The sequence below is a fragment of the Lissotriton helveticus genome, chromosome 8, assembly GCF_964261635.1.
Source record: "Lissotriton helveticus chromosome 8, aLisHel1.1, whole genome shotgun sequence".
NCBI lineage: Eukaryota > Metazoa > Chordata > Amphibia > Caudata > Salamandridae > Lissotriton > Lissotriton helveticus.
In genome coordinates, this window is record NC_136069.1 from 491,629,282 (window position 1) to 491,641,892 (window position 12,611).

The 12,611-nt window shown below is 40.4% G+C and overlaps 1 protein-coding gene across 1 annotated transcript in view; it reads left to right on the top strand.

Annotated features, from left to right (window-relative positions):
* Window positions 1-12,611, top strand: part of LOC144772817 (olfactomedin-4-like) — a 220,060-nt gene that overhangs the window by 118,412 nt on the left and 89,037 nt on the right. Inside the window, exon 2 of the mRNA XM_078657405.1 lies at window positions 9,797-9,853. Coding sequence (XP_078513531.1) covers window positions 9,797-9,853 — 57 coding nt within the window. The remainder of the gene's footprint in view (window positions 1-9,796; window positions 9,854-12,611) is intronic.

A 12,611-nucleotide genomic window follows, 5' to 3' on the forward strand; every position in this document is an offset into this window, starting at 1 on the left:
GAATCCCTGGAAAATGACTCCAGAAGAAACAACCTCAGACTCCTAAAAATTCCTGAAGGAAAAGAGGGTGGGGAGATCAAGGAGTATGTAGTCTCCTTATTAAAGAACACCCTCAACCTGGACGAGACCGCTGCAGAGTTGTTAATAGACATTCAGTGGATACATCAGGACCCCTTTCGCTTGAATCCAGCTAGGGCGAAGCCCAGGAAAATCCTGATGAACTTCCTTACATACTCCATCAAAGAGAAAATCTTGAACCTTGCCCTCAAGGCAAAATCATTGAAGGCACCCGATTTCTCCTTCGAAGTTCGATCTGATCTGTCAAAAACTACACTAGACAGACAGTGGGAGCTTGGTCAGAAAATGGACAAGTTCAGAGCCCTGGGGGCAACTGTGCAGATGAGGTTCCCTGCTTTTTTTAGGATAATGTTTAATAATAAAATGTATAATATCCGTTCGCCCCTAGATGCATACGAGCTTCTAGCTACCATCAGTGATTACACACAGGGGGGTAAATAGATCACCTCCGTGAAGACATAACTTCTTCTCGGCTATTTTCACTATTTTCTGCTATTTTATAAAAATAGAATAGAGAATGAGAAGGGGGTTAAGGGGGAAAAAGGAATAAGGAATAAGGAATAAAATAAATAAATAAAATATAAAAATGGAAAATATTTAATATATAACAAAAAATAAATAAATAAATAAAAATATATAGAACATAAAAAAGGGGAACACTTCACTTTAAGCTATACATCTCCTAAATCTCCTCTCTGACACAATAAGGGGATGTTCTTCCCCTATTCACATGTCTTCTGGGGTGAATTCTCTAAACGCAATGCGTTGGCCGGTCAAAAAAAAAAAATCTGGCAATCCATCTGGCCAGGTCAAGTATGGGGGGGTGTCCAGGGTGGGGGATGGGAGGGGGGGTAAAGCATTAAAAAGTCCTCAAAAGCCGGTTCTCTGTTTCTTTGTTTACATATATATCAGCTTCCACCTACACTGCCGTAAGTGTTATTCTATTCAAGTTAGGAGCAGTATTCCTTGGTTCCTCACAATCTCAATGGGCAGGCGAGGGGTTTGGGGTTTGAAAAACGAATGACGGGGTTACAGGTCTTATCCTGGAATGTCAATGGCCTGCGTGTAAGGGGTAGGAGACATACAATCTTGCAATATCTAAGAGACTCCCCCACGCAGGTCATTGTCATCCAGGATTGCAAAAAACACAGTTGATGGACAGAATGTAGAACAATGTCATACATTCACCCCAGTACAAGGATCTGGGCCTAAATCCATTGTTTTTTTGCATTCCACACCACCCTGGGTTAGACACTGGCTATATGCAAATCAGCTCTGACCCTGTGCCTCATGGGAACAGTCCAGACGAACTACCAAGCCATGTCTTTCCCAGACCGGAATCAAGCATCCAAGGACCGGTTTCTGGCTATCAGCCTTCATCAGCCTGGATAGCTTGACTCCAGTGGTGTGGAGAGCCTGGGACTCACGTCTGAGCATACCCAGCCCACTCGGGGTGAAAATTGCAAAAAACAAAGTTGATGGACAGAATGTAGAACAATGTCATACATTCACCCCAGTACAAGGATCTGGGCCGTTTTTTGCACTTTTTTGCATATAGCCAGTGTCTAACCCAGGGTGGTGTGGAGTGCAAATAAACGGACTGGACTATATACTACAGGGAAGGGGGACAAAGAGGTGGGAGGCCTGTAAGTTATCACACTTCGAATATGGAGAGGCAGCAGGTAAAGTTTTAGCCTGGAAAAATAAATCAGACCAGGCCAAAAACTACATCAGGGAAGTGAAAGGAGAGGGGGAAGTAACGCCTAGGACCTCAAATATTGAGATAGGGAAAGCCTTCCAGAAGTTCTTCCAGAATATTTACAAAGAAGACACCATAGTACATCTATTGGCTAGGGACGCTTGGTTAGAAAAGGTAGATCTCCCTGTTCTAACGTTGGAACAGAGCGATCGCCTGGACAAAGCTATAACAGAGGCAGAAGTTAGCAATGCCATCAAGCTACTGAAGCGGGGGAAGGCCGCAGGGCCGGACGGTATCCTGGGCGAGCTCTATTGTGCTCTGGGCTCAGCTATTGTTCCAGTCTTGACTGGTCTTTTTAACGACATCCTTTTGAATGGAGCAGTGTCACCTGAGTCGTGGGGCGAGGCCAACATCGCTCTGATCCTAAAAACAGGCAAGGACCCGGCTGAATGTGGGTCCTATCGGCCTATCTCGCTCCTAAATAATGACTACAAGATCTTTGCTGCTATATTGTCAACGCAGCTTGGGAGCGAGATCGACACAATTATCCACCAAGATCAAAAGGGATTTATACAGGGGCATCAGTTAGTAGATCTAACCCACGACCTGGTAGGTGCAATTGACATAGCCTCATACTTTGCCCTCCCTTTGGCCATTATGACCCTTGATGCTACTAAAGCATTCGATAGGGTCAACTGGCTCTATCTGGCTGCAGTAATGAGGAAGTTTCAACTCGGGGTCCAGTTCTGTCGAGCTATCAACCTCTTATATAGAATCCCAGGGCCAGCCTACTGGTCAATGGCACCCGTACCGAGCCCTTTCTAATCATGAGGGGCACTAGAAAAGGCTGTCCCCTCTCCCCTCTCTTATTTAACATTTATGTGTAACCAGTTGTCCAGACCTTGAGAGAGGAATGTTCTATTCCATCTTTCAAATTTTGTGGCTGGGAGAAGAAGATTGGTCTTTATGTCGATGACATCCTCATATACACCACAGACCCGGTTCAGGCTTTCCCATTGGTTATAAGGTGGTCGGAGGAATTCCATGCCGGGAAAACAGAGCTTATGACCTGGAATATCGATAACCTACATCTTCCAGTGACCCCCCTCAATCCGTTCCCTGGGTGTTAAAATTAACCACGACATCGGTATACTGCCTCAGACTAATTTAGATCGGGTCTTCTGTGAGTCTAAGACATTACTGAAAGCCTGGTCCTTTCTCCCACTAACTTTATACGGCAAAACAAATCTAGTAAAAATATCTATCCTCCCTAAATTCACGTTTATTTTTAACTCTATTCCACTAGCATTTGACCCTAAGCAGCTCCGTAAATGTCAGCAGCAAATCAATTCTTTTATTTGGAGCTGTAAAACAGTAAGGCTGGCATGGAAAAAATTAAGGAGGAGGAGGGAGAAGGGAGGGCTTGCCTTGCCAGACCTAGAGTATTACGCTTGGGCATTCCAGCTGTCCCACTCCGGGATGTTGTTGAAGACCCCTGAAGACAACTCTAATGGGAAAATGTTTAAGGCCATGTTAACTGGGGCAAATCTTTCACTTGACGGTTTTTTGTTTAAGTTTGGGCATCAGAGGTTTTTTAATAAGGTGAGACTAAAGGTCTTACAATCGCTGGTGAGGGAATGGGCACAAATAAAAGCTAGAGTCGGGTTGGCATACTTTTCTAACTTCGCCCCAATTTGGGATTCCCCAGGGCTCCCCCCCTGCTTAAAAGACAGCCTTGCACTCCCCCTACTAGAGGCACGGGTTCTAAGATGGGGAGAGTTGATGGCAGGAGGTTCTTTGGTAGAGTGGGAGGTGCTATCTGAGAGGGTTGGCCCAGCTCTAACTCATTTTAAATACCTACAACTGCTTAGCTGATCCCGGGAGCAGTCAAGGAAAAAGGTTCAGGTGGGGAGATACAGCCTTCTAGAACAACATCTGGTAGAAAGACAATTGGGGGTAAGGAGGTAGCCTTCTGGTACTGGTCCATCATGGAGGAGGCAGACGGTGAATTCAATCTCCCGCCTGAGTTGTGGGGATGTGTCATGGGGGCACAGGGTGAGAACTTTTGGGTTAGATCTTTCACCCTCCTATAAAAAGCTGTCAAGCCAGCATGGTTAAGACGCAATCACTTGTTTACTGTGCACTGAGCATATCTTTCCCCCCAAAGGCTTTCCAAGTTCCAGACAGGAAAGTGTTGCAACAAATGCCTCCTCCCAGCAGCCTCTGATATTCACATGTTCTGGGACTGCCCCTGCATCACTACATATTGGAAAGAAATCAAAGCTACCCTGGAGTTAATCCTTAATACATCGATCTCCTTCAGTTTGTCATTAGTTATATGTGGTCTGGAAGACAACATTATGGGGTTGGCAAGGACCTTTTTGTTCTATTCAATCCTCTTGGCAAGACGGCAAATTTGCAAACACTGGGTAGATTCCAACCCACCAACCCACGTAGATTGGCTGTCATCCCTCTACGAGGTTTGATTATGCCCTTACACTCCATGGTTCAGATGGGGGTCTGCCGCCCACGACAACGACTAATCCAGGGCTAACAGGCTGAAATAGGCCTTGATGGAGTAAGATCTTCCGGAAAGTACCTCCCGCCAATTCGGTACCTTTGTCCGGGAGTCGGACGGGATCCTTCTGTGGTCCCTTCCCTAATGGACAATATGGTGGTTGGATATTTCTTGGAACGAGGATGCTGCAAATGAGGACAAAAAAACCCAAAACAATTGTCAGTATTCACAATAGAAAATATTGATGTGGCTGCATGTTTCAACAGAAAACAAATTAATATAGGATGGAGCTGTATGCTCGTTCACAAAGAAATTGGTCTGCCGGATATGCGGAAAACATTAATTCCACCAAATAACCAGAACAAACAAAAGTCATACTTTGCAGGAGTCAATGGTTCAATTTCCATTGTAAGTGTCAATGTAAAATCGCGCTGGCAAAAGTTGACACTACATACTCTAGAAACGAAATTGCAAAATTGTGTATCATGAGTTGTCAACCTGGCCCCAGATACAAGCTGAAAATGAAATAAAGAAAGCTGATCAAAGGAAAGCTTAACAACCTTAACTAAGCTTAGGGAGGTAGTTGCAGCACCACTAACAATTCCAATCAATCAATTACTAAAAGTAGTGAAGATTATATTTGACTGAAGATATTGTCCCAAAAAACTGTTCCTTTGTAAAACCGTATGTATGTTACATCACTATTCAACACGTTTTTTGTTTTTTCGGAGACCCCCTTCCCCTTAACTGACCTCTTTTTGACACACCTGCCCCCATCATGGAATGCCTGTTCAGGCTTTGCTTAATTTTGCATGTTGTTACATATTCTATGCCAATCTATGGCAATTTCCACCTGCTTGTAAACGCATGGAAATAATGTTTAGTCTGCAGGCCCGATTTGACAAGATTGGTGAATAAATAGGTGCAACTTACTTTTGTACTCCTGACTTACTAATACATTTCAGGAGTATTTACACTGGCTCACTCCTTGAATTAATGTCGAATCACAGGAAAATGTGTGTGAATGTATCTCTTTCACGGCCAAAGATAGGCATTCCATCTGGCTCCCCTAATCTATATTCCAAATTTAAAAATGTACGTTTTCAAAGCAGTCTCAGAGTCAAAGTAAATTCAATAGTCGCGTATAAAAAATTCAGTGTCTCACAGAAACATATTCAAATTTCTGTTCATGGTGTCAAAAGAAAACCAATATTGTTTCATATTCATACACCAACAAAGAATACACTAACCGACAACGATAAATGTACTTAAACGAATTTTATCTCAGGCTCTGTTATCAAAAGATATGCGAACCTTGGTGGTGCGTTTTGTTCAATTACAGTCCCACAAACCTGGCCATAAAAATGTCTCATAAACGTCAGATAATAACAAATCAGATTTACTAAGCAATGTCATGCAAAACCCTAAATTTGAATCTCTGACTACAATCTTTCTTGATATGGTATGTTTGCCTACAGATGTTGAGCAGCTAGGAATACTGGAAACACATTCAGTGTTAATGCGGACAATTCAGTGAATTTGTGTAACAAAATATTCAATGACTTTTATATAAGGGTGCCTTTTATATCAGACGTTGCACGAAAACAATTACTACTGGTGATAGTTGATTGAAAAAGCATTTTTGCTTCCATCTGCTCTTCATCCCGCTTTTATTCTTTATAAATTACTGTGCGTTTTAGCTGCTGTACGTGAAAATGGTTTGGGTGGATAGGCTGTAAAGTATTTCTTCATGCTAATGCTGTTTCAATCCCTATTCTCTGATGGGATCAAAACTACATATTTGGGAAAGGAAACACAGATTAGCAAAGTCAATTTGTATTTGGTGGCTACAGTACTGTGACTGGCAGAAGAAAATTATATCCTGCATCTTACATGCTCCAGTTGTTACTTCAGGTTTACGCATTTTTCCGTTGACAAGCTTAGGAAGAACAAATAAGCATGAGGACGCTTTTGAAGAATAAACTTCTGAAATTCAGGAGAATAGGCCACCATGTTGGTGATGTTCCTGGTCTCCACTGGCCCATTTAGAACCGTTCGCCTCATCAAGAAATCCCGGCATGAAAAGTTGGGAACTCCTTATCTTAGGCGCATCCATCAGTGAGGCGGATGAACTTAAGATAGAGATAAACATCAAGTGCTGCAATTGTTTTTTGCGACTCAACATTTGTTCATTTTATTTCAGGAAAAACTCTGAAAGTTGGAATTAGATTTTATTAAAAACAGAAAATCAATGTCCTTGATGTGCAAAGAGTTTTCTCATTGTGTGTCAAGATCATTAACAGGTTGCTCTGTCCAGGATTCCATACTTTTGATGACTGCCCTGAGCAAGGAAATCCATTGAGTAGTTCCCATACTGTGAGGGGAATGGCTTCTACCACTGTAGCCAGCTGTCTGACAGACCAAATGCTGAGCAAAATCTTACATTGCCGGACGTGGATGAGGCTTCTTTGGACGAAACCCTATGGTTCATCTACCTCTGAATGAGGAAGGGAAATTGCTATGTTGTTGGGTGGGGTCTGTTTAATTTTTGTTGAATGGCCCTTGTTCACAAATCATTAAATGACACCAGAGTGTATATGGCAAATGCCTTTGGAAGTAAGCAAGGACAACATTTGAACACTAAGTCAACAAATCTTATTTGTTCCCAATGAGGCATGTAGGCTACTTCACAAATTGGTGTTTGTAAGTAAATATAGAACAATCAGTAATAAGATATAGAAAATGATCAAAGGTATTATTTACTTACTGTGAGGAATGTACATAATATTCAAAGTAATTCCCACAGTGGTGTATAATAAAGGTTGTAATTTAGAAAGCTTATTTGAGAACTACCACAAAAGACAAAAATCAAAACAGGTGAACATGGAAATGCTATAAGGTTTAGAAATGTTTAATTACCAGTGGTACACCATTGCACATTATTTAGACACACAATGGACCAAAAACTATTTTAGCTGCCTTGAAAATTTCACAATGGATTGTTGGTGGAGTTGTGTGCTGAAGCAGGGAGAAGGAACTTATACAACTAAAGTGCACAGTACAAATCCAGCTAGAATCAATGACTTCCTTGTTGTGAATGGTTATTTGTAATGCATGGAGTGAAAAGTAGTCTTAAACAGCTCAGTTGCAAAGACTATCCAAATCTACAGGCAAAACTATGTTTTGCCTCGAGGGTATTCCCCTATTCCTAACTCAAATACCATTTGTTGCAATCTAGTGCCACTGCATTGTATCTTACAGAGTAACAGTAAGAAAGTGCCCTATACTAACATTATTATAAGGCCAGGCCTGAGCCTGAGGCCACAAAGATAAGTATTATTTAGCCTGTATCCTAACATTGTGCCATAACAACCTTTCTTACTCTTTTACCTGAAGCATAAACGTAACCCGCACCCTGCCACTTTCCCTAACCTAACCCTAATCCTTTCCTCAGCCCTTAACTCTATTTTTACTTACTTTTATCCCCCTAACTCTGATCCTGATTTCAGGCATTTATCTAAATTGAACCCTAAAGCTGACCACAACCCTAATCTTAAGCATAATCATAATTTTTTTTGTAGCCCAATCCACCCCTTCTTCACAAAGAATAGTCTCAATCACTGACAAGGATAGACAAAAATACATTACAATGATTTATTTTATCCTTAACTATTCATTGCTGAGCATTCCCCTTTGTGCCTCTGTCTCGAATGGGATTCAAAGTTTTTACAAAATGTCTGGCTGTGTTGAGGTTACTGACATCATAGGGTCTTTTGTTCAGAGTATCTTTTAAAGAGGCAGAGAAAAGCAGCAGGGTGAAAATCTAGACAGAACACAATACTTTGACATAAATCAAGGAACAAACATATATTACAATAAATTAAGGCGAGGGTGTGTCTAAACCATTATGGATGTAGAGGCTGCTTCACCAAAGAAAACAGAAATCTTGCTCTTTGCTTACTGACAGGAGTGTGCAAAATAGTTTATTATCAAGCAGCACATGTTAGATAATCATGTATGAGATGCATGGGTCAGTGCCCCTCCAGGAGCTAAATGCAGTAGGTCCGACCCTGCATTGTCATGTCCTTTGGGATAATCCCATCATGTACATACCGATTACATACATTTTGTCCCATCTACATGACTTAAAGTTCTTACCTAGTAGCGTACTTCTGTCTCTACGACATCAAGCTCTTGGTTCCATATCTTAATCCTTGTATCTGACGTATATAAACATGTCCCCAGGCACTGTAGATTTATTCTGTATAAAGGTCACCACTTTTTTTTATCTATGGCCAACAGCCAGCTGAGCATGATCATGTTTGTTTAGAAAAGGATTTGCAGAGAATTAGCAAATGTATTCAAAAGGTATTGATTCTAGAAGAAACCCCAGAGTGATCACTTTAGTATAAAAGACCCGTACTTCCCCTTACAAAAGAGAAGAGAACGCCTTCCAAGCTGGACCGAGACTTTGAAGGCTGATCCTTCAACAGGCAGAGGCCTGACATCCCATGTGGGGTGCCATCCTCGAAGCAGAACCATCAGGTGAGGGGTTAGCACTTCCCAAGGGGATTCTTGGCTCCATTAGGACATATCCTAATACTTACATACGAAAGCGTCACATAAATATCTAGGCTACGCATCATAGGAGTACGCCAATGCTATTGTTTTTATATAATCTGCTTTTATTCATCTTGTTAGCATTATGGTAGAAATGTATCTCCTTTTCACGATATTGGTAGTAGCGATAACATTTGTCTGCTCCTGTCTTTTGATTGTTGCAGGGAATATGTTTCATAGTAGACTGACGCTTGACCAATAAGTCATTATTGAAAATGTTCCAATCGTCATTCTATGTGTATCCTGAGAAAAGTAAGCATGAGTGGCTGAGCAAAAGATACCTTTTTGTTTGCACGATACCGGAGGAATCAGGGTTGTCATGTTCAGTGGTTGCCACAAACTACCCACACCACAGTAGAACACAGGGGGGTGGTATTGGCACCGTATAGCTAGCTGGTCTAACAGCTGACTCATCCTGTGGGGGTGTCCAGAGTCTGTATGCACACCAAGCCCTCAGTTTAGTTCATCCAAAATGCTCAGGTCCTGAAGGTCCTAGAAACTGCACGACAGCATAGCTTCAAAGAAAACCACATTTTTTAACTAACACCATAGACATCATAAGGTAGACATCATGCAGTTACAATGACAAGACCATAATCAAGACAAACGAAGGATGACATATGTGCAGAGGGCATTCATTTACAAAACATATGATCTCTGTACTGGGGTGAATGAATGACATTGTTCTGCATTCTGTCCATCAATTGTTCTTTTTGTAATATGTTCCATGTCATTCCGAAACTCAGCATGGCATTCTCATTTAGATAGTGCTTTTCATGAGTACATGTACTACTGTGGCACAATTCACTTGTGAATTTGTATTCTAGGAATACACATAGTATTCAATCAGATTTAACAAATTATATGTTACTTTTTTTCAGGCCTATACAACTCTAGGCAGCTTTTCACCAGTAATTCTACCAGAGCCTCAGTCGAAGGTAACTATTATGATAAGTAATTGCTTCCAATAAACATGAGAGGCCTATTACTGGCCATGACAAGTGTCCTAATCAGAGTATAGGAGGAGGAGAAAAGTTACATTTTTAAGGGTAATAATTGTAAGCAAATAATTACAAAACAACATTTTGAGTCGCAGAATGTTTAGAAAAGTATTATTAATTTTCAAGTACATAGTTCACATTTCTGGAAAGTAAAACATTATCCATTAAAAAAATTTATGATTTTGCTGGACAAAATTATGCGTAAAGATGTATCAGATTTACTTCCAGACATTCTAGAAGTGTTTAGAACAATATTGGACACAGTCAAATTCGCTTCATCTTTACCAACAGTCAATTATATGTAGCTCAACTATCAAGTCTCATTTGTGTTGTGTGATTCTTTTATTTGCATAGAAAATGTTTTTATATAAAAGGAAGTGTTGTGAATGTCATTATGCAAAGTGTTTTAGTACTAGGCATTTGAATGCCTACTTGCACTCTGGAAACCAGATTTAAGTTACATTGGATAATGAGACTCTCCGTGTAGCTACTGCTACTCTTGACTCGATGTGCACAAGATGTCCGCTTTCCTGCCATCTATAATCCAAACTTCATATCTGTCCCAGATTCAATCCTCAGGGTACTTCTGACCAGCACACGTAAACTTCTACCATTTGTAATCTATAAATCCTAGCACTCATCGAAGGGTAATAAACAGCTCTAGTGTGTTTTTAAGGTAACATGTTTAGCATTGTATAATATTCTTCAACTAAATAATTGCTTCGATGCAAAAACATTCATTTGTAATTCACATTCTTGAAGTAGCAGCTCAAAACTTTCCATAATCAATATTTTGACCCCTCTCCCTTCACCAACAAATAATCTATAACTGGAATTAGAAATATGAGAGCTAACAAAATAGATATTTTTAGGCAATAAAACAATGTTCACAATTGCAATGAAGGAAAACTGAGCTTCACTGTGGTGGGAAAATCAGAGCAGTGGGACTGGGTTGGAAATCCATTTTCAATTCAAAGAAATAAACTACAAAGGAACTGAGAATCTTGCCAAAACATTCAATGTTTTATAGAAATATTGGCATCAAAACAATAATAAAGCCAACACAAATACTAAGACAAGCTATGCAGTGATAACGATAATACAGATGATAAAATAGGAAACGCTAGTGACTCTCATCAAAACCACTTCAGAAGTTATAACTCTGTTGTTTCCTTCTCAGAAGTGACATATCTATAGGTCCTTAAATTAATTGCAAACTCATCACATGTACTGCCTAGTCATAATATTTTGTTTGCGAAAGAAAACTAGTGTCACTATGAATGTCTTCCAGACAATTTAGAAGAAACACAATAACCCTTCCTAATCTAGCTATGATAATTAGGACAAATCGTTCAGCAGTGATCTCAAGATTAGAACTGAACATTTTGATTTTTGGAATGAAGGTTATATGCTGCGCACTAGAAACAAACATTCATACTGCCTTCAGTAATGATGATGATGTAGTTGGTATGTAGTGTAGTTCCTATCTTCCCAATAGGTTCTGCGCATTGGAATAATAAATCCTATAGATTTGATATAGGACTTAAGTCTCTATCGAATATATTAGACTAAATTATGAGTGCCAGCTAGCTCAGAGGTCACTAGAAACTTTCTCGAATACACAAGAAGGGATTTGTTTCTGACAACCGCATAAACATGACAACATTGTTTCCCCAAGATAAAACGTATCTTCAGAGTCGTGGAAACAATATATAGATATTTCACTCAGTCAATCGTGCCTGCTTCGTTTCATCAGAGGTGCAGAGAAATAGAGAGATTGGCGTTTTCAATAAAAGTATTTATTGAACGGGTCTTCTTTCTCATGCAGAAGAAATGAACTGCTACAATCGTAATACTGGCTGTAAAGTATAATGCGTACAGCAAGAAGAGTATTATACAAAAATACTGTAAAAGCATGGTATGGTTTCTAAGCCATAAAATACATACATAAATAACAAAGTCTAAAAGTACTCAACTGGTGCTTCTAAAATACGCCTACCCCGATGTACTTAACCTAAGTCTAGTACGAGGGAAGAAGTAAGTATGATGTAGTATAGGTTTAGTTTCTTTGCCAAGAATCTATCCAAGATTTCTCATAGGGTCTAATCAGCTCCGTACCTTGGTTTAGAATGAAGGAGGTCTGGTATCTCTGTCTCGGGACTCGATTTCCCAACACCCCGCAAGGGGAGCTTGGAAACACTGTAGCTGGATTCTCAGCGAGAGAAAGGCAGCCTCTCTGTCAATGCATCAGCTGGAGGGTTGGCTTCCTTCGGCAGTTGCTGTAGTGAGCTGCGTCGGGCAAGTAGATAGTCGAACTTCTCCAAACCACTGTGTCTTTGCTAGGGCAAGTGTCGGCATATTTATACCTTGAAGGTGCCTTGTTTGACGTAAATTCTGACATAATAACGTAACCAAAGAACCCCAAGGGAATGGTAGTTCTTTGAAAACACCATGATTTCTAGGACAAATCAATATTCAAGAAAGGAGATATCCCTGACTTCTGAAGCCGAAGTTTCAAGAAATCGTTGTGGCTTTTTGGAACTAGTGGAAGTAGCCATGCCTGTATTAGGACTGAATGGGCTATGTCTAAGTTTGGGTATGATTTCTATGCCTATATAAGGGTAATGTGAATTAGACCTATATAAGGGCATGACTCGGGAAAAATACAGTAGGGTAATAAAACGATACACAACAC